Genomic DNA, 22,485 nt, shown 5'->3' on the forward strand with positions numbered 1-22,485 from the left:
CTTCCTGAACTCTCCCTGTGTTACTTATGCCCAGGGTATAAGTCTGGGCCAGAGAAGCTCCGCCAGGAACCCCAGCTGTTGCAGCGATGGGCAGAAGCTGGCAAAGAATGTAGGTCACTGCCAGCCCCCCTGCCTTGGAGCAAGAGCTTGGAGCTGCTTCCTAAGAACTCTCAGCCTTCAAACACCTAGCAAGCATGAGGCAGGTGTTCCCGGCATGGAGAGTAGACCTGCCGCAGAGATAGATGCATGACTTAACAGGTGACTTGGGACAACTCTCCAATGTCAAGGCCTCTGAGAATGCAGGAGCCCATGGGGGCTGACGAGGGCAGGATCGGGGAATGCAGCCAGCCATTTTCTACTTCTCAGAGATAGAACAAGTCAAATGTGACCCACAGTGCAGCAAGAGGAAGAAGCTCCTCAGCTACCAGGCCAATCAGGAAATAGGAATGCAGGGTTGTCTTTTCTGGTGGTGAAGTAATAAATGGAGGCAGACCATCCCTTCCACCCCACCAGCCACAGCTGGGTGAAGAATCCCACCAAGAGGTGAAAAGATCCCATGGTACCCACCCCAGCTGGCTCCCAGATGTGGTCAGATGTGACCTCCTCCTATCAGGAGTCTTACAAAGGTGACAGGTTACCCCACAAGACAAATGCCTGCCCTTCTAGGGCTCAGAAGGACTCGTACACTGCTCTGCCCACAAGATGGCCTGTGGAAGAGGTGCCCAGAAGATCACCCCAGCCTTGGGCCTGGGGGTCCCCTGGCAGCAGAACCCAAATCCAGAAAGGGTAGCGTGCAGGAGTGGGTGGTGGGTACCCAGGCAGCTGGCTTTTGGAAACGAAGAAACCTTGAATAAGCAGTGGCCCCTGTGAACCTAAACAGATTGGGAATTCGTCCTTTGTTTCTCTGTTGCCCAACAGCTACTCTCCCCATCACCTTGGCCCAGTGGGGTTGCTTCTGGGTCAGCTGTGAGGAATGCTGCCTTATCAGCTCTGTGTTTTCTGCAGCACTGGTGAGGAGTAGCCTGGCAGATAACTCAGGACAATAGATAATACACACAGAATTTCCACTTGGCTCTGTCATGTGTATTCACACTGAGCAGGCGAGAGAGTGCTCAGAACCCACCCACCCTGCTTCCCGCAGCACAAACACATCCTGTGCTGCCTGGCACCACTCTCCCTCTTGCTTGGCTGTGTTACTGACAGCTCTGGCCCGAAGAGGCCGCAGGTGGTGATCGTGCCTTGTGTTTGTATGACCTTTCCCAAGCTTACAGAGCCCTTTTGCAGACATGATCTCATTTGAGCCCCATGAAGCATTTGGGGAGGGCAGATATTCATGTTACACAGAAGGTTCCAGCATCGCCTGCTGCTGACAGAGCTCCTGCCATGTGTCAGGCACCCCATAGGCACTTTGCATATGCTCGCTTGTGTGACCCGACCACAATTGAAAAAGACAGGTATATGGTTAGACTCCTGATTTGAGGTTCAGGAGCGATGAAGTAACTGTCCAAGGTCACATAGCTAGAAGGAGGCAGAGCCCAAATTTGGACCCAGGACCCATTATAACACATCTCATGCTTCTCCCACTGAGCTGCTCCTGCCAGCCTAGTGACCACGTGATGCAGCTGGGTCTAGAACCCATCCCCAGGGCTCTTCCTCAGCTCTGGGTGGCCTCTCCATGATGGACAAGCAGTTGACCACTTGGAGATAACTTTGAAACGATTCTCAAAGTCACGTGACTAATAACACTCTTCTCTCTCTCCCTAGAGGGTGACTGGCTGCATCCTCTCCAATGTCAACACACCTTCCATGACACCTGTGATCGGACAGCCACAAAATGAGACCCCCCAGCCCATTTACCAGAACAGCAACGTGGCCACCAAGCCCACTGCAGGTAGGGGAACACTGATGTGTGATTCTCAGACCTCAGAATCATGTGGAGGGCTTGTTAAATTAGTGACTGCTGGGATCCACCCAGAACTTGATTCAGTAGGTCTGAGAGGGGAAGGAGGACTTGTATTTTTAATAAGGTGCTGCTGATGCTGCTAGTCCAGAGACAATACTTTGAGGACCCTGAATACTGAGCATAAGAGCAAACCAGTCACAATCAGAGAGAGGCAGGTGGTGGTGTGCACTCTTCTCCTGCATTTAAATATAAACGTAGGGCCAGGCCTGGTGGCTCATGCCTGTAATCCCAGCACTTTGGGAGGCTGAGGTGGGTGGATGGCTTGAGCCCAGGAGTTTGAGAGCAGCCTGGGCAACATGACGAAACCCTACCTGTACCAAATAATAATAATAATAACAATAACAAAAATTAACTGGGCATGGTGGCACACACCTGTAGTCCCAGCTACTCAGAAGGCTGAGGTGGGAGGATCTCTTCAGCCCAGGAGGAGGAGGTTGCAGGGACTGGGGGACTGTGCCACTGTACTCCAGCCTGGGAGACAGAGTGAGACCCTGTCTCAAAAAAATACATAAATTTTGAGAAATAATTGTGTTAACTGGGAATTGAATATACAAAATGGAGCATTTTTCTCTGCCTCTTCTAGGGAGGTTGAGGATCTTGCCAAAGGTCACACAGTGAGGAAGAAGCAGGGCCATGAGTCACACCCAGGCGGTCTGCACCCAGAATCCCCACACTCTTAGCCATCAATCCAGTGACAGAGAGCACCAACACGTACCCCAAACCTAGGACTATGTGCCCAAATGATGCTCGTGCTTTACCTGCGTTCTTATTTAATGCAGTAATACTGTGATATAGACATTATGTTCTCATTTCAAATAGAATACAGATTCAGAGAAGAAAAGTGATTTGCTGATTTGTCACACAGCTCAAAAGTAGAAGAGCTAGAATTCATATTCAGTACTGTCAGGATCCCAGGTCCATGCTCTAAAATTTTCTTTCAAGCCAACTCCAAGAGACAGATTCTGATATTACTTTTCAAGCCTGGAGACCATAAGCTATTATATTATTGGTCTATTATAAACAGGGTAATTCACAAAGAAGAGTCAGAATTTCACAGTTTGCATACAGCTACATGTGGGGGGCTCAGAAAATTTTTCTGGATTGGAGCCCAGAGGGATAATTGAAAACCAGATCCCTCTCAGCCAAATAGGATGTCTGATGATTCTGAAGACCATCTGCATGGGAAGGAACGCCTTAGCCCAGCAGAAATGGTTCCAAGCATGTACTTTGCTGAGTCTCCTTGGATGTGGGTGTAGCTGCCCAGTGGGAGGAGCAGCTAAAGATAGGCTTGGGACAAACCTGGGGAAGAAATGTTCATGATATAGAAAATGAAAGAAGCCAGCAGCCTATATGCCCTTTAAATGGAAAATCTGATCCACTTTATGTAGACATACCTGCATAATACACATTTAAAACATGAAAGAAAATAAATAACATGCCAACAGGTTGGCAGGAGTTATCTCTTGGGGTGGGATTATGGGTGCATTAAGTTTTCCTCTTTATATTTTCCCTCTTCTATATTTTCCAAGTTTTCAACAATGAAATAAACATAACCAGAAAATGGCTTCCAGTCTAGGGCTCACAATGTGTGTGCCTCAGACTGTGAGTGAGAAGAAAGAATTTGTGCTGTCATATTTCTGTTCTTTCTCTCTACCCTCCTGCTACCTCCTGCTCCCCACTCCTGCCCTGTCCATGCACCCTGATGTTTACAGCGGCCCCAATGCCGGGCTGACATGAGTGCCAGTTGTGAGTGGTTCTCTCCCCCTCTGTCCCTGTCTGTCTTGCTCTCTCCCATAGCCAAGATCTTGGGGAAGGTGGGAGAAAGCCTCAGCCGGATCTGCTGTGTCCGCCCGCCGGTGGAGCGTTTCACCTTTGTAGGTGAGGAACCAAGGAACTTGATTCCCAGTCCTGTCTCTTTTCTTTCTCTCCTCCCTTCATTCCTTCAGCAAAGATCCTCAAGCACATTCCCCCCACCGCAAATTCCCATGATTGTGTGTGTGCGTACTTGTGCACAACGTATCCCCCCACACGGGCGTTGCACACACAAGGGCACATCGAAGACTCAGTCTTTCACATCTTCCTGCGGGCACTTGCTACATTCCACCATGTGAAAAAGTTCTGCACCCCCAGTGTGCTTGTTCTTTAAACCAGGTAATCCCTAAGGAGAGCCAGCCACCTCTTGTGACCCAGAAAGCCATCTCCCTAGGTTGTAAGGATGTTGCTCTTGTGGCCAGCCTCCCTCAAACACAGAAACAGAAGGCGCTCAGCATGAGCATGTGTATGTTCGGCATTGGCTCCCCAGCCAGGCTGTCTCATTCTGAAAGTCCCAGCAATGTGAAGTGCTGCTCCTGGAGGGGGAGGAGAGCTTCCTGTCCGTTTTATGCCTGACTGCTCTCCATTCACCCTCCTCAGGTGTCACTTGTGCGGGGTGGCACACCACACCCCTACTTGCACCCACCCCACCCCATCCCAATAATTCCTGCTGAGGCCCTCAGGCAGACTGTGTGTTGGGTACCAGGAAGCCTGTTCCCTAATGCCCTACCTTCCTTCTTTCCTCCTTAGATGAGAATGCCAATCTGGGCACGGTGATGCGGTATGAAGAGATTGGTGAGTGGGACTGCGAAAGTGCGGAAAATGGGGACATTTGGAGCCCCCTGCCTTCACAACAGGCAACATGGGGAGCAGAGAGGCTTGAAAACCCAGGGACTGTTTTGCAGCAGGGTCTCCTCTCGGAAGAGGGATCGTTCCCAGGCTAAGATTGCATTTGTAGTTAGCTCCCTTTAACATCTCTTAACTGGACTCCAGCCAACTCCCAAGAGATAGAACTGGATCGTTTGGTGATTTTTCCTTCAGAGCCTCCCCTCCCTCCTCTAAAAAACATGAAAGTTGAGCTTTGGCACCAGCTGGAAAGACCCTTCTTTTGGGCACAGACACTGCACACAAATGAGGCAGAAGAGCACCCCCGCCTTCCTCATTCAGTGCTTGTAGATGAAGAAACAGAGAGGGGACTGAAAGCCACCTCCACACCTCCCTTGCAGCCTTGGGCAGAGGCTAAGGCACTTCACTGTCTGTGTGAGGGCTGCCTGCCCAACCCAATACCAGAGCAGGCCAGGGCGGGCCCGAGCCGGTGGAGGGCGGTTACACAGTTGTCAGGGTGGGAAGGAGTTGATGACCCCTACAAGCAAATTGAGAAGCAGATAGGAACACTGAAATCTTCCCAGGGTTTCAGAATGGTGGGAGATGCAGGTGTCTGAAGCTGAGGAAAGGGCAGGGAGACACCAGAATAGAGCTGGAGCTGGCACAGGTACCAGGGGACAAGAAGGGTCAGTGACATCAGGAATGCCTGGAGCTCTAGGGCAAGGCAGCCTGGTGTCCACACCCTCAATCTTCAACTTCCAGCTGAAAAGATCCTCCAAGCATCCCTTCCTGGTACTTTTCTGTCCAAGGACTGGAAGTCAGGGCTCCCACTGCAATCCTGAGAGGCAGGGTTTGTCCTGAGCACTTGGTTCACACAGACCCGGCAGATGTGATGTCATTTCAAGGGGCTTCTCTGGGTCTCATCCTCTCATCTGAGGTGCAGTGGTGTCCCTGAATTGGCTCAGTTGGTTTCCTACAACCATTTGTAAAGTTTTCAGGAATTTTGTGAACCAGTTTTAAATAGAGCCATTACTAAAAATTAAGTTATATTAACTTAAAATTAAATTTAATTAAAAACAAAAGGAATGAATACTCAAAACTCCTCACTTCTTGATTATTTTACTAATTTTAATATCCTTTATTGACCAGCAAGTCACTCTCTGAAGGCCACAGGAAGGAGCACCCGCCTTCCTGGTTGCTCCCCAAAACAGGCAGGAGCATTTGGCTCTAGGTTCTCCAGACCCAGAACACCCAACAGGCAAGGATGGGAGGGAAGGTGCCTGGGCTGGGCTGAAAGCTCCTGCACTCCACTTCCCTGCAGTTCCAGCCTGGTCACCACCTGCTGCCTTCCCACGCAGAGCTTGGCCAGCAGAGCTCAGCCTTAGGACTTCTCATTGTATTCCAACGTATTTCTCTTTCCTTAGTCCAGAAATGTATTGTGGCAAGCTTGAGCCATGGCCTTGCTTGCCTTCCCAGCGCCTGGGGCAGGTGGATCAGGCACTCCTCATCCTGACTCAAGGAGTCCCCTCCAGGAGAGGACAGTGGTGATCAGTATTGCACAGCGTACTGCTGTGTTCACTTCCATTAGCTCACGGCTACCTCGGGAGGGGCAGGGGCCTCTGCTTACTCTTCTTGCTCCATAGCAGTTCTGGAGTTATGGTGAGCCAGCCGCCAGGGACCAAAAATGCTGCTGGGGAGTGACCTCTCACCTCTGGCTTCCCTGAGGCTCTGCCTGTCCCCTTCCACATCCCCTGTGCTCGCTGAGAGGGAGGGTCTACCTGCATGTGATGGAGAAAGGACAGTGTGGGGTAGAGAATGGAGAACACTTAGGTTCCGAGAAAGGACAGCTCAGCAGCCACAGCTGTTAGGTTGGGCTCAGGTCCTGGCATGGTCCAGGTGGTGGCTGCATGCAGTGGAAACTGGGATGGGCTGCAGGGCCCGGGCTTCACATAGCCCGGATTCCTGGGAGGGGAGTGTGGACAGAGAGTGTGCATTCTGGCTAGTGGCCCTGGATCAGGGTGACCCGGGGAAGGAGGCCAGCCCAGAGGAGCTGGAAGGGAACTCGCTGCCTCCCGACTCCTGCGCTGTGTGAGGCGCTGGGGCTCACATGTCCCCTTTTTGGTATTTCCTTGCACACTAAATGAGGAGGAAAAGCCATTTTCTCCTAGCTCCATTAGCATCTGTTGACCCTATTTACATGCTTCTAACAGCTGACTGCTCCTCCAGGGCTGCCCTAGGCCACAGGCTGTTGGGCTGGAAACTTGCCTTAGCCTCATAGGACAAACTGGGAGAAGTCACTGCTGCCCTCCAGTGGCCACATGTGGGATCTCAAGCCCTGCTGGGGCCGCTTGTCTGACTTAAATGTTTGCACTGGTCCTGCAAGAAAAGGTGGCAGAGACCGTACTCTTGAACTCTTTGTGCTTTGGCTTAAAAAATAAAAGTCCCATATTATATTTGGTTGGGATAGTGTGTCCCTGGCTTGGGAATAGGAAAGAGATTTATTTTCATGGCTGTAAGCAGGGATTTTTAACCTTGGCACTAATTGACATTTGGGAACAGATGTGTTGGGGAGGGAGCCTTCCCTGTGCATTGTAGGATGTTTAGCAGCACTCCTAGCCTCCACCCACTAGATGCCAGTAGCATGCCACCCTCCCCCTCCAGTCCTGACATCCAAAAATGTCCAGACATTGCCCAATGTCCCCTGGCAATTGCAAAAATTGCCCTCGGTTGAGAACCACTGATGAGAGAAAGCTGAGGGCCAGCACATTCCCTGTTGACATGACCATCTAATTCAGGGCTGTCCAATCTTTTGGCTTCCCTGGGCAACATTGGAAGAGGAAGAATTATCTTGGACCACACATAAAATACACTAACACTAGGCTGGGCGCGGTGGCTCAAGCCTATAATCCCAGCACTTTGGGAGGCCGAGGCCGGCGGGTCACCTGAGGTTGGGAGTTCAAGACCACCCTGACCAACATGGAGAAACCCCGTCTCTACTAAAAATACAAAATTAGCCGGTGTGGTGGCACATGCCTGTAATCCCAGCTGCTCAGGAGGCTGAGGCAGGAGAATTGCTTGAACCCAGGAGGCGGAGGTTGTGGTGAGCCGGAGATCACGCCATTGCACTCCAGCCTGGGCAACAAGAGCAAAACTCCATCTCAAAAAAAACAAACAAAAAAAAAATACACTAATACTAACAATAGCTGATGAGCAAAAAAAAAAAAAAAAAAAAAGTCGCCAAAAAAAATCTCATAATGTTTTAAGAAAGTTTACATGCCGAGTGTAGTGGCTCATGCCTGTAATTCCAGCACTTTGGGAGGCCATGGTGGGCAGATCACTTGAGGTCAGGAGTTTGAGACCTGCCTGGCCAACATGGTGAAACCCCCTCTCTACTAAAAATACAAAACTTAGCCAGGTGTGGTGGCAGGCACCTGTAATCCCAGCTACTTGGGAGGCTGAGGCAAGAGAATTGCTTGAACCTGAAAGGCGGAGGTGCAGTGAGCCAAGATCGTGTCACTGCACTCCAGCCTGGGTGACAGAGGGAGACTCTGTCTCCAAAAAAAGAAAAAAAAAAAAGGAAGCTTATGAATTTATGTTAGACTGCATTCAAAGCCACCCTGGGCCACATGTGGCCTATGTGCTGTGGGTTGGACAAGCTTGATCTAACTGAATTTATAGGCAGTCAGAATTACAGAGACGTGCCCTTTCAACAGAGAACTGATCTAGAACCCTGGGTGGTTCCAAGTGGGCCTGAGGAACAACAGAATCCCAGAAATAAGCCCAGTCTGGCTCCTGTCAGCAATACCAAGCGTGGTTCCTCTCCACAGTTGGGGAGTTGGGCCAGAAATCCTATGGCGCAATGCAGAGGCGCCACTGACTCAGGCAAACATTCTCCCCAGTGACCCCACGTTGCAAGAGCAGAGGCCACGATAGTCACCACAGCCCTCCCAGATTGCCCGGAAGGCAGCCTGCAGGATCTCTGTTGTCAGCTCATCTGTTGCCTTACCCATTCAACATGCCTGAGCACCTACTGTATGCCAGTGACTCTGCCAGACCCTGGGGCTGTAAAGATAAAGGAAAATCCCTGCACACAAACAGATCATTAGACTAAGGTATGTTAGAGAGGAGAGAAGACAGGATGCAGGAATATTTCATAGTTACAATCCAGTCCTCAGTGGGGCTCCCTTACGTGGGAAGGCTGCCCTGACCCTGGGACCATGAGATGCTGGCATTGCCCACCATTGGCCCAGTAGCCTCCCCCCTGCTTCAGGAGTCCCACCTAGAGACTCATTCCACAGCAGGGGACAGCTTACCACCTGAAAGCCTTCGTCAGGTCCCAGAACTAGCCACAGGGTCTAAGGCAGGCAGGGCTGCCCGCAGCTTCTCTGTCTCTCGCCTGGGCCTCAGGGCCCCAGGGCCTGTGCTGGCAGCTGTCTCTGGAAGGCTGGTGGTGCCCTCAGTGCAGACCTGCCTCACTGTTTCAGACAAGATGCCCAACAGCCTCGGCCTCTTGATGAGAGGGCCTGGAACGCCTGGGAGCCACGCTGTGCTCCACCCTGAGCCACATTCTGGGTGAGGACTCTCCTCACGGTGTTCTCAGAATGTTGTTCCCCACTGCTCAGTTTTAATAAGTGAGTCAGTTTGCTGCCTGTTTTAAACAACAATGGGCCTCACTGGGATAATTCAGAGTGAGCTTAATGAGGGAAGAAAAACAACTGACAAGCAGGAAGTGCGCCTGGGTGCCAGGAAAACTATAGGCACTGGGAGGGGCCTCAGCCTTGCTTCTCAAGCCCTTTGCTGGGGACAGTGGCCATGTGACACATTTTATACACTCAGCTACCTCAAGGTATACTCAATGTCCCCTCACACCCCCTCCCATGTCAGGGAGACAAACTCCAGACAATGCACAGTAGCAGAGAATCCAAACTCTGTTGGCGTTTGAGCTTGACAGGGAGCAAGAGAGAGTACCTCGGACCTTAGACAAGATGCGTAGCTGGCTCAGCCACAGTTACAAAAATGAACCATCCTGGCTTAGCCCTGAAAGATCTATGTCCTGGGAAAGCCAGGGCAGTCGATCACCCTCTATGCTCTACTCTCCTTGCATGAGTAATTCCTCCCACAGGGGATGAGGGTGGTCTGGAAATGAGCCCGAAGAAGAGGTGAGCAGGGGTTTCTGCTCTGCACACACTCAGGGGCAGAGGCACCTGGGATAACTGGGCCCCACATCCCCAAAGGTGGGAGAGTTATGTATTCACCAGGGGAAGAAGGCTGAGGGTCGAATGCTTCCCGGGCCACCACTTACTCCCTTTGCAAACTTTGCTCCCCTTCCTCAGAGCTGCGGATCCTGCTGCTGTGTGGTAGTGACCTGCTGGAGTCCTTCTGCATCCCAGGGCTCTGGAACGAGGCAGATGTGAGTAGCAAGGTTATTGCCCGGCACCCAGCTGGGACTGGGAGGGATGGGAAGTGTGCATTTGATTTTGGCCTCCTGTCTTCACTTTTTCTGAGCTCCTAAGAGGGCAGTCCGTTCACATCACTATGGTAGAAAATTCTCACCTACCCCCAAGCTTTATCTCCTACTGCATTTTTACACTTACTCCTCCTCAAGCTTGCTCCAGTAAAGCCCCTGGGAAAAAAGCAAGCTGAGTCATACAGTATCTAGCACCAAATAGTGCTGGGGTATGCATGTGTTGCCGGTGGGGAGAAGGAAGGGAGAAAAAAAAATCTTTGCCCTTTTGAGATTATTGTGTGTTTTGTTTTCCTTTGATTCCTTTTGAAGAGGTGGTAAATACCACCCTGGAATCCCCTCAAAAAGAGAAAATTGGTCCAGAGGGGAGAAGTTCATGGCAAGAGGTCAGCAGGATCCTTGGCAATTGACTTGGCATTGAGGGAACCAGGAGGTTAAACTTACACCACTTAGGAGCTCAGTGACACCTTTTGTTGCCAGATCTGACTGTGATGATCTCAAACCAGCTCACCCATAAATTACTCACTCTTCACACATACGTTCATTCTTATTCCTTCATTAATTCATTCATCTGGTAGCCTGAGCTAATGCTAGCTCCCAACCCCATAGCTCTATGCACATTGAATTTCCAAGGCAGCAATTCTAAATGTAGTGCTTTTTGATTAACTTGCTGTGTGACTCTGGACCTGCCTCAGTTTTTTTGTTTGTTTGTTTGTTTTTAATCTGTAAAATCTATAGAATGTTATCTACAGGATTCTGAGATTTTAAAGAAACGTTGTACTATACAGTCTTTGCCCCCAAGTAATAGGTGGCATGACATACACATATGAAATATGTTCATGTACATTTATGTGTCTCTGGACAGAGAGAGAGGCAGGACAGAGGCAGGACAGGGTCAGGCTCAAGATTCAAGTTCTACTCCAACACAGCTCATGACAAAATATATATTCCTTTTTTTTTTTTTTTTTTTTTTTTTAGACGGAGTCACTCTGTCACCCAGGCTGGAGTGCAGTGGTGTGATCTCGGCTCACTGCAAACTCTGCCTTCCAGGTTCAAGCGTCACTGCAACCTCTGCCTCCCAGGTTCAAGCGATTCTTCTGCCTCAGCCTCCTGGGCACCTGGAATTACAGGCACCCGCCACCATGCCCAGCTAATTTTTGTATTTTTAGTAGAGACAGAGTTTTGCCATGTTGACCAGGCTGGTCTCGAACCCCTGACCTCAGGTGATCTGCCTGCCGCGGCCTCCCAAAGTGCTGGGATTACAGGCATGAGGCACTGTTCTCTTCCAACAAAATATATTCTAAGCTTCAGTTTTTCCCATCCCTGAAATGAGCCTAATAATAGTACCTACGTCCCATGGGTTTGGAAGGCTTAAATGGTATTGTTTTGAAAGTGCCTAGCCCCAGCACCTGACACACAGTCACACTCAGCAAAGATAATAAGTGAATTTACCTAAATACACACACAGATACACACAAAGCTATGTAAGGTGAAGGGCATAAATGCTAACATGCTGTAGGATAACCAAGATGGGAGGGAAAGTTTCCGGGAAGTAAAGTATACTGTGTGAAATATACAGTCCTCTCCACCCTGGAACCATTTCCTAGAGGTGAAATTTTAAACCTCCTTTCAGTTCTTAATTAAGTGGCTTAATTAGCTTTTGCTTTCCTGGCTAATTCACAAGGAGCTATGAAAGTCAAAAGTAATGCGGGCAAAATTCTGTACAAGAGCTCATCAAAGCTCTTTCAAGAATCCAGGCAAATCTGGGCAATTGCCGGAGGCCCCATTTTATTGCGGAGGCCTGGGCCGTCCTGGAGGAATTCAGAGGGACGAGGTCAGCAGCTGTGGCACAGCCTGGAGTGCTGTGGAGGAGGAATCCCTGGGGGCTATTTACTAAGTGTGATGGGTGAGGAGCCTCCTCTCAAGGGCAGACCCAGGCTTCCTGGAGCGTGAAACTTACACAATTTGGGGCCTTGCTGCAGGCCAATCCCTCTCTTCTCCTCCCAGTTAGATTGCTGACTTAGATCACCAGTCCTCTAACTTCTCTCCAAAATGGCTGGTCTTGGTGTTGTCAGATACCAACATTATAGGACCAGGGAGAAGAGCCCCAGGTCTCTCCTTTTCTGATTGGTCCCTGGTGCTGAGACCAGGGTTGGTTGGTTAAGACAGAAAATCTGAGAAACCAGTAGCTGTTGATTTACCAGGGATGTGACAGCAGAGGTGGAGTGAACTCACTGGGTCAAATATGTTCCCACTTGACTACTTGGCAAGTCCCAGCCCCAACCCTCTTCCCTTTCTGGATTCCCCAGGGAGATCATAGAATTTCTGTCCCATCTGGGTGGTTGTGGAAAAAGGGGAGGGATTCTCCTATCCCATTTCCAATCCCCATCTGAGATGGATGACTTTGGAACATCCCCTGGAAGCCAGGGACGGGTGAGATAATGAACCAACAGCAAGATCAGGTGACCAACTAGTCCCCGTTTCTGCAAGACTTACCCGGTTTTAAAACTGAAATACTAGGCCGGGTGCGTATTACACCTGTAATCCCAGCACTTTGGGAGGCCGAGGCAGATGGATCACGAGGTCAGGAGATCAAGACCATCCTGGCTAACACGGTGAAACCCTGTCTCTACTAAAAATAGAAAAAATTAGCTGGGCGTGGTGGTGGGCTCCTGTAGTCCCAGCTACTTGGGAGGCTGAGGCAGGAGAATTGCTTGAACCTGGGAGGCAGAGATTGCAGTGAGCTGAGATCACGCCATTGCACTCCAGCCTGGGTGACAGAGCAAGACTCTGTCTAAAAAATAAAATAAAATAAAATACGGAAATGCTCATATCCTGGGATCTCCCTCAGTCCTGGGTTAGCCACCCTGGAGTCCCAGGACATCCATCCTAGCTATGCTCAGAGAGTACCACGTCCCAGGCCAGCAGGGACCCCACATCTAGCTTGCCCAGGGTGGTGAGAAATCCAGTCCCCTGCAGAGGCAGCAGAAGGATTTGGGTGAAGCAGACCCTCAAGCTTGCTCCAGAGTGCTTTCTAGAGCCTGGAGCAGACTTGCTTCCCCACCCTGCCAGCCAACTGCTCAGTCCCCTGCCTCAACCCACAGCTGATCTGCGAGGTCCTTAGAATCATTGAGTCTGAGACGGGGAAAAATTTCAAGAAGCTGTTTCCTCACATAATGAGTGTGAATCTCAGTCTATGACAGAGGTGTGCCGGAAATATCATGTTAATGTATTTAAATCAAATTAACATTCCACTCCAAATCCCTATCCCACAGGGATGGTGGTAATTTTAGTCTCAGCCATTATTAAGTAGCAGACCTGAAAGTCTCTTGCACACCCCGAACATGAGGACAGGACTTCAATCTCAGTTCACCATGGTCACCACAGACATCTTCCCTGTCCAAGCCTTTGTGGTCCCTTGAAGTCAAAGGTGCCCTGCTCCACACCCACCTGGGGCAGGAACTCCTGGCTGAGTCTGGAGGCCTCGTGCTGGGCCCCATTGTGATCACCAGGCCCGTTCTCCTCTGAGGTTTTGCCCCTAGTGTGCTGCCCAGGAGAGAGGAGGAGTGGGCTCCACAGACCTCTAGCCTCTTCCTATTGTAGGGAAAGTTGGTGGGAGGGCAGCAGAACCTCTTCTTTGTTCTTTCTATCCCCAAGTCATCTTCCCTATTTTCTCTCCCCGCTTCAGGACATCTAATGAAATGTCTTTTTTTTCTTTTTTTTTTTTTTTAGAGACAAGGTCTCACTATGTTGCCCAGGCTGGTCTCGAACTCCTGAGCCCAAATGATCCTCCCACCTCCGCCTCCCAAAGTGCTAGGTTTACAAACCTGAGCCACTGCACTAGGTTCAAAATTTCTTCAGTGAGTTTAAAGGCATTGACTTCAGGCCAGGCGTGGTGACTCACGCCTGTAATCCCAGCACTTTGGGAGGCTGAGGCAGGTGGATCACCTGAGGTCAAGAGTTCGAGACCACCCTGGGCAACATGGTGAAACCCCATCTCTACTAAAAATACAAAAAATTAGCTGGGCATGGTGGCGGGCACCTGTAATCCCAGCTACTTGGGAGGCTAAGACAGGAGAATCGCTTGAACCCGGGAGGCAGAGGTTGCAGTGAGCAGAGATCGCGCCATTGCACTCCAGCCTGGGTGACAGAGCAAGATTCTGTCTAAATAAATAAACAAATAACAAATAAATAAAATAAAGTTATTGACTTCAGAGCATTCTGGTTTTGTCCTGCAAATTCCTCCTGTAAAAGATCTGGCTGTCTGCTAGAAATAGAGCTGGACAGCCAGGCGCAGTGGCTCACACCTGTAATCCCAGTGCTTTGGGAGTCTGAAGTGGGTGGATCACTTGAGGTCAGGAGTTTGAGACAAGCCTGGCCAACATGGTAAAACCCCATCTCTACTAAAAGTACAAAAATCACCCAGGCGTGGTGGTGCATGCCTGTAATCCCAGCTACTCCGGTGGCTGAGGCAGGGGAATTGCATGAACCCAGGAGATGGAGGTTGCAGTGAGCCAAGATTGTGCCACTGCACTCTAGCCTGGGTGACAAGACTCCAAAAAGCAAAAAAGCAAGAAAGAAGGGAGGGAGGGAGGAAGGGAAGGAAGGGAGGGAGGGAGGGAGGGAGGGAGGGGAAAGAAAGGAAAGAGAGAGAAAGAGAGAGAGGAAGAAAGAAAGAAAAAGGAAGGAAGGAAGGGAGGGAAAAAAGAAAGAAAAAGAAAGAAAGAAAGAGAAAGAAAGAAAAATAGAGCTGGCAGAGGAGGGTGTAGGCAGCACAAAACTACTTAGCACCTCAGTGAATTAGTCCACTGCCCTTATTTGGGGAAGGTTGGATCTCAAGGTCTGGAAAAGGAACATCTTTCAGGAGTGGATACAGAATGAGCCCTGCTTATTGTACTATCAAGTCCTACCATCTGGGGTTTGCCTGGAAATGCCCGTTTTAGGAATTTCAGTTCCTAACCATGAGACTCCTGGAAGCGAGATATGTGAGACCTGCTTCTGTTTCAGGTTTCATTCGTTTGCCCATTCATTCATCCCTTTCTCAGAGCACATTTCTCTTTATTATCGGGTGCCCCGAGTGATACTTGTTGACCACAGACTTTGCTTGGAGACCATGAGGCCAAAACCCTGAAATCTGCTGTTAAAAGAATAACTTCAGCTGAATTACATTTAAAAGAGTTTAATTGAGCAATGAACAATTCACGAATCAGGCGGCGTCCCATGCCAGAGTAGGCTCTCAGACTCCAGTGCAGCCATGTGGTAGAAGTTTTATGGACAGAAAAAGGAAGGTGATGTACAGAAAATGGAAGTGAAGTACAGAAACAGTCTTATTTGAACACAGTTCGAACAGCTGGCTACATTGATTGACCAAAACTTGGTAATTGGCAGAAATGTAAGCTAAAGCCTGTTTACACCTCCACTTGTTATAGTTCACCATGTACACAGAGAAATCTTTAGGCCGAACTTAAAATATGCAGGGAGGCAGCTTTAGGCTAAACTTGATTTAACACTGCCCATGACTGGGGACAGAAGGGCAGGAGGGAGATCAAAGCTTTTTCTTGGAAATGTCCTAGGCCCCGGCCCCGCACTCCAGCCTCTCATATCTTCTCCAAATATCTTCAGAAACAAGGCAGGAGGGATGCCACTGGTTCAAATGGGTCTGGGGAGAAAGCTTGAAGGGGCTGTGGAGCAGCCCGGCCTCCAGCCAGGCTGGAACCGGCTGAGACCGTCTGTTGGACAGCAGGACTGACAAGGCCTCCTCCAGCACCAACACACACTCTCTACTGAGTCAGTTTTGCTCTTTCTTTCACTTTGGATTCTTGAACCAAAGCTCTCCATCCAGAAATCTAATTATGTGACTAATGGGATGACCCCATCCCCACCCCAAACACATCCCTTGTGGCATTTCCCATTAGGCACAAAGATCCATTAGCCCACAGCAAATTCTGACCTTCTCTGACCAGTGACACACCCTTCCCCTTACATTCCATGGAGAAAAAATTCCATACATAGTCATCGAGTTTCTCCCAAGTGTAATAGAACAGAGCTGCTGTATGGGAAATCAAGATCCAGACTTCTGGACCAGCCTCGGAGATCAGAACCCAGCTCCTGCCACCCCACTCCATTCCTGAGTTCTTTGTTAGAGAACTAGTCTCTCCCAGGAGACCTGCTCCTTTGCTTTGCTGCATCCTGACACCAGCATCAGTGCAGGCATCCAGGCATGGATCAGGGACTGTGGGAAGCCAAGGCCAAAGGCTACAGGGTCAACCATGGACAGATTTGTGAAGCAGAAGGCATTTGCACTCACTCCTCTCCCCAAAACAAAACCCGTTGTGTAGGGATCCGATGCTGCCAGCCGCTTTGTCCATCACTGTGCCCAGCAGGCAAATTAATTCTGATTCAAGGCCAGGTGCGGTGGCTCATGCTTGCAATCCCAGCATTTTGGGAAGCTGAGGCAGGTGGATCACCTAAGGTCAGGAGTTCAAAACCAGCATGGCCAACATGGTGAAACCCCATCTCTACTACAAATACAAAAATTACCTAGGCATGGTGGCAGGCTCCTGTAATCCCAGCTACTCAGGAGGCTGAGGCAGGAGAATTGCTTGAACCCGGGAGGTGCAGGTTGCAGGGAGCCAAGAGAGCGCCACTGCACTCCAACCTGGGTGACAAGAGTGAAACACCATCTCAAAAAAAAAAAAAAAAAAGAAAGAAAGAAAAAAAGAAAAAAGAAAAAAATAATTCTGATTCAAGCATTCCTTTCTTCAATCAATCTTTCAACAAATGCTTATTAAGTGCCCAGGATAAACATAGCATGTATTTATCCTTGAGGCACTTGCAGTCTAAAAGTATCTTACTTTTCATTATAATATTTCTTTATACTATATTAACTATAACATGTGAAAAGTTTAGAAGAGTTCCTGAACCTAGTAAACATTCCATAAATGTTGGCCGTTATTCACTTATTTTAAAATATTTATTGAGCACCCAGCCATGTGAGAAAACAAAGTAGACAAAGTACCTGACCGTGCACTTTACTTTCTGTGGGAGGGGGTGGCCCTTGAGCTGGGCTTTGAATTGTGAGCAGGACTGGGTTAAGTAAGTGGAAAGAGAAGAGCTTTTTAAGGAGGGAAGAGGATATAAAAGATTCAGTAGGGGGAACAAGGCCTTTGGGGAGATGGTTCTGGTTGGTTGAAATAGGTGGATCCTGGTATTTATTTGGGAAGGTATTAACTTTTGAGCAAGCAGCAAAATCATTAAGTTTAATGATTACATGTATTAGCTGCTCTCAAGAGTATTTGCATTGCAAATGAGCAAGAGTCAATATTTAACCCAAAAGAGTAAAAACTTGGGGATGGAACATCAGCCACCAGAGATGGCCACTGAGGGAATTGTTTTATCTTTTTTTCTTTTTGCACTCCTCAAAGCCCAGCATTCCACAGGCTGGTTCTAATTGGCTGTATCCTACATTTTTCCAGCCAACCAGCCATGGGCTAACTGCTTCCTACATCCATCAGCTATGGGAAAACAACCAAAGAAAATAAACAGAGGAAGAGCCTCGGGCATTAGCCACTCCAGAAGAAATCCCAGGGCCCCAGGATAAATGGAACAAAGACAAACATTTGGCTATTCAGGCTCAGATGGTTTTTATCAGACAGTCCAGCTCCAGCCAGGAAGCCTGATGGACTCTTACACCCCAGGGATTAGGCCCCCACACTGATACGACTGATACCAAACGATACCAAATTACAGTCTCAGGGGAAGGAGGCTCAGCTCCTGCCAATGGGGGATTCTGGCTGTTCTCATGTGAAAGGCACTGTTGGTTTGGTTTCCAGGCTGTTGACTTGAGTCTGGAATCCCCTGCCTTCCCACACCCCCAGTTAAGTTGGCAGTGGGAGTGGGGATGATTTCATCTGGGAAGCCCCTCTTAAGAATGGTTCTCTCTCTTTTTTTTTTTTTTCATTAAGAGGGCCATCCTGGAAATGCATTTCCACCTGCTGGACTCTGACCTTACTGGTTTCCTCCCAGCCTTTCCTCCAGTGAGTGGCAGGGGCTAGAGCAAGGGTGGAGGATCCTTTACTGAAATGGAGGGAGCATGTTTCAGAAGCTGCTCATGTACTGCATGACTTTTGTCACAAGTTCTCTCTTTGCATCTTTTTAAAGTCATCCAGAAGTATACTAAAATTATAATACTCTAAGGGTGATGCAGAGTACCCCAGCCTCCCAAGTAGCTTGGTAAGCTGGGGGAAAAAATAAGGTAGAATGTATTTTCAACTAGAAATACTTCTTTAACCAAAAAAGTTTCAAGGCCGGGTGCAGTGGCTCACTACTGTAATCCCAGAACTTTGGGAGGCCGAGACGGGTGGATCACGAGGTCAGGAGATCGAGACCATCCTGGCTAACACAGTGAAACCCCGTCTCTACTAAAACTACAAAAAAAAAAATAGCCGGGCGTGGTTGCGGGTGCCTGTAGTCCCAGCTACTCGGGAGGCTGAGGCAGGAGAATGGCGTGAACCCAGGAGGCAGAGCTTGCAGTGAGCTGAGATGGCGCCACTGCACTCCAGCCTGGGCTACAGAGCGAGACTCTGTCTCAAATAAATAAAAAAGTTTCAAGTCACTACAATATGAGTCTTAAAAATGGATCTAGAAGAGGTGTGATGTGGAGGAAAGAGTCTTTAAGGCAGACCATGGTGGATTCCATTCACTCGTTAGCTGTGCAACTTGGACAGGTTATTAAATCTCACTGAGTCTTGGTTTCCCCACCTATGAAATAAGAGCTGAGGCACATATCTCAGAAGACAGTTGTCATAAGGATTAAATGCGATAAGCTCCTAGTACTGTGCATGGCACATAGCAGGCACCTTAATCAATGTTTCTTCCCCTCCTTCCCAATGGGCCCATGTGCATCCCTGACTATCCTTATCCAGAGAAGAAACACAAATGGGCTGCAGTCACTGTTGTACTGTACCTGAGAAGAGAATACTGTTTGGGAGGGAAACGCAGGCTTCAGAACGCTGATCTCAGGATGGCCCTGCAGAGGATCTTGCCAGTTAAGCCTGCCAGGGCAAATCCACATACATTGGATCCTGTTGCCGATGGAAGTTTCAAGCCCTGTGTTTAAAATACTCTAATGGCATTTCTTTGCAATTGGAATGAAACCCTGTCTTCATCATGACCTGGTCCTTGTCTACTTTTCCAACCGCAGTGTGTCCTAGTCCCGCCTAGTTTATTTAAACAGTTTTCCCCACCTCAGGGTCTTTGTACTAGCTGTGGCCTCATTGGGAATCCTCTTCTCCTAGATATCCCTGTGCCCATCCCTTCGTATCACGTAGGTTTCAACATAAAGGTCATTTTGTTTTATAATAAATATTGTACTTAACTCTATTTGATGTTTTCTTTTTATTTATTTATTTTTCAGAGACAGGGTCACACTCTATCACCCAGGCTAGAGTGCAGTGGCGTGATCATAGCTCACTGCAGCCTTGAACTGCTAGACTCAAGCAATCATCCTGGGGTCAAGCGATCCTCTTGCCTCATCCTCACAAGTAGCTGGGACTCAGGCACGTGCCAACACACTCAGCTAATTTAAAATAAAATTTGTTTTTGTAGAGATGAGGTCTTACCACCATGTTGCCCAGGCTGGTCTGGAACTCCTGGCCTCAAGTGATCCTCCCACCTTGGCCTCTTAACGTGCTGGGATTACAGGTGTGAGACATCACACCTTGCCATGATGTTTTCTTATTTATATATTTATTTGTTTATGATCTCTCCTTACTTGAAGGTAAGCCCTTTGAGTACAGGAAACCTGCCTGTCTTATTTGCCAATACCAGAACAGTGCCCAGTTCACCATATACATGCTCAATAAAAGTTTGTTGAGTGAAAGGGTGCTTGAGAACAACTTGGTTGGAGGAGTTCAGCTCATAAGACAGTTTGCCTCCCCCATGGGATATGGCCCAAACTTTTGCCAGTTACCCATAACATATTAGTCACTGTAAGATATTAGCCACCCGGTAGTAACCTACTCGTATCTTCACAGCAGTAGATACAATTGAAAATAATCATTTGTTTAATGTCTCACACTAGAGAGTGATCTGTCCAAGAGATGAAGCCATATCTGCCTTGCTCAACCCTGCATCCCTAGTGTCTAGGAAAGTGCCTGGCTAAGACCACAAGTCATCCACCCACTCAAAGCATCCCTTTAAATCCAGCAGGGCAGGGCAAGAGGCTGAAATTCAGCCTCTTGGAAGGATGATGCAAACTCTACGTTCCTTCCAAGAGCTCTGCTGCCTGGATCATGAGTGTTTTCTCTTTCAAGGCCAAGTTGCTTCCTGCCTCAACATGTCTCATATCCTTCCCTCAGATTCCCCACATCTGGGGAAGCAGAGTCTACCCCCTCCCACATCCTCTCCCCATCCCTATCCCTACCTCCCCTGGGGAGCCTTTGACCAGAAGATGAAAAGATATGATCAAAGCTGTGCCTGTGAGCAGGAAGTAGAAGCAGGATAAATGTCACAGACCCCCACCTCTGAGGCTTGACATATGCCAGTGCTAAACTGAGGGCCACTGTACGCTGCAGGGGGAGAAGATTGTGTCCTGATCCTGCCCACAGTGTGGGGTCACACTGGCCACCATCACGAATGAGATTTACCAATCAGGACAGTTCTACCGCATTGGCCACTCGCCCACCCCACCTCTCCACCCCCAAGGGCAAGACCCATAGAGAGCTCTTCATGAAGACAGGAGGTGCTGGTCCCCTTGAGCAGAAAAAGAGTTCAGTTCCAGAGGCCTGGGCACACTCCTGCAGGCGGCATAGGAAGGGGATCTGAGTGCCCTATGCTTCCTGGGGTCAGATGTCTGCCCTTACACCCCCCCACTCCCCAGGGCACAGGAGGAATGTCCTTATTCTTGCTGGACTTCTCAGAGGTGCTGAGGTACCTGTCCCACAAGTATCTCATTTTGACCCCACCCTAAACAAGCCAGAATATTAGCAGCTTAGGTAATTGTCCATGTGATTTAAAGCAACAATTCCCAAAGGTGGGCGCACATCAGAAGGATTAGGGAGCTTTGTTAAGAGAGAGGCTGCAGCCCCTTGACACATGCTATATCAAAATTTCTCAGGTGAGGTCTGGGGAATATGTTTGTTGTTGTTGTTTATTTTATTTTATTTTTCACAAATAATACTTTTTATTTGTCACCCTTAAAAGTCTGAATTTTAACAGAGTCTTGGTCCAGTGGCTTTTATCCACCAGCTTGTTCAACTTTAGCCCCTGTCTCTCCCCCAGTGGTTTTTCCAGAGCCACTACCTTCACCACATCCTCTCCCCATCCCTATCCCACGATGTTAATGAAAACATCGCGGACAGGACAGATTGGCAAGCCTTTTCTGTTTTCCAATGCTGTCTGGGATCAATTTATTGACCACTTCTTTCAAATCATTTGTCTACAACAACTCCTCTGCCCCCTACCCCGTCATGATTACCATCATCTTATCCTAGATTTGGCAGACCTGTTGGTGCTGAGCCTAAGAGGTCTTCCATATCCGATTGTTGCCTCTTTTTAGTAAAACCAACGCAGAATAGATGAAGCAAATAGCCATTGGTAGTCTTCACATCAGCCTGAGCTTCAATCATGGTCTGCCATTTTTTTTGACCATAGAACGCATTTTGTCATGGGTAAGATCCAGGCCATGGAAGTGAGTCAGGCAGTTTTTGCCCTGGAGATCTTCAGTAATTAGCTTGAATTTTCTAAATGCAACTTCAGCCTTCTGCAGATTAGCAAGACTCACTTCAAATGCACAACCCTTGAGGCTATCACAACCCCATGCAATTTTGGTTTCTTGCATCCTTGGGACTGGTGTTTTTCCGTTATTTCTTATATGGAACATATAGCTGGTGTTTTTACATCATACCAGTCTTATAAAACGAATCAAGCACTCTCTTCTTGGCTCCCTTTTTGCCACCTTTTGTAAAGCGACTATTCTTGCCAACCACCTTAGTGCTGCTTAGAGAACCAAAAGGGTGAAAGTGCAACTCTGGTGAGAATTTAGGCTTAAGGGGTGGGAGCGCACAACGGATGCAGGTTTAATTAGGGTGGCCAGACAGGATCTCACCAAGAAGGTGACATTTAAGTGAAAGATTTTGAGCCAAGGAGCAACATAATTTGGCTTATATTTTAACATAATCAGTCCGGCTATTGGGAATAGACTAAAAAAGGCAAGCAAATAACAGGGAGACCAGAGCAATCCAAATGAGAGATGACAGAGGTGAACTAGTTTCCTAGTTCTGCAAACTTGGTGGCTTAGGATAACACATATGTATTCTCTTACAGTCCCAGAAGTCAGAAGTCTGAAATAGGTTTTATTGGGCCCAAACCAAGTTGTTGGCAAGGCCAACAACTCCAGAGAATCTAGGGGAAAATTGGTTTC

The 22,485-nt window shown here is 48.6% G+C and overlaps 1 protein-coding gene across 2 annotated transcripts in view; it reads left to right on the top strand.

Moving 5' to 3' along the window:
• The window catches only part of NMNAT2 (nicotinamide nucleotide adenylyltransferase 2), a 182,378-nt gene that overhangs the window by 141,820 nt on the left and 18,073 nt on the right, over positions 1-22,485 (top strand). For both annotated transcript variants that reach the window (XM_003815625.5, XM_034942161.3), the window contains exons 5-8: positions 1,765-1,891; positions 3,761-3,841; positions 4,526-4,570; positions 9,934-10,010. In XM_003815625.5, coding sequence (XP_003815673.1) covers positions 1,765-1,891; positions 3,761-3,841; positions 4,526-4,570; positions 9,934-10,010 — 330 coding nt within the window. The remainder of the gene's footprint in view (positions 1-1,764; positions 1,892-3,760; positions 3,842-4,525; positions 4,571-9,933; positions 10,011-22,485) is intronic.

This window comes from Pan paniscus, chromosome 1, assembly GCF_029289425.2.
Source record: "Pan paniscus chromosome 1, NHGRI_mPanPan1-v2.0_pri, whole genome shotgun sequence".
Taxonomy (NCBI): domain Eukaryota; kingdom Metazoa; phylum Chordata; class Mammalia; order Primates; family Hominidae; genus Pan; species Pan paniscus.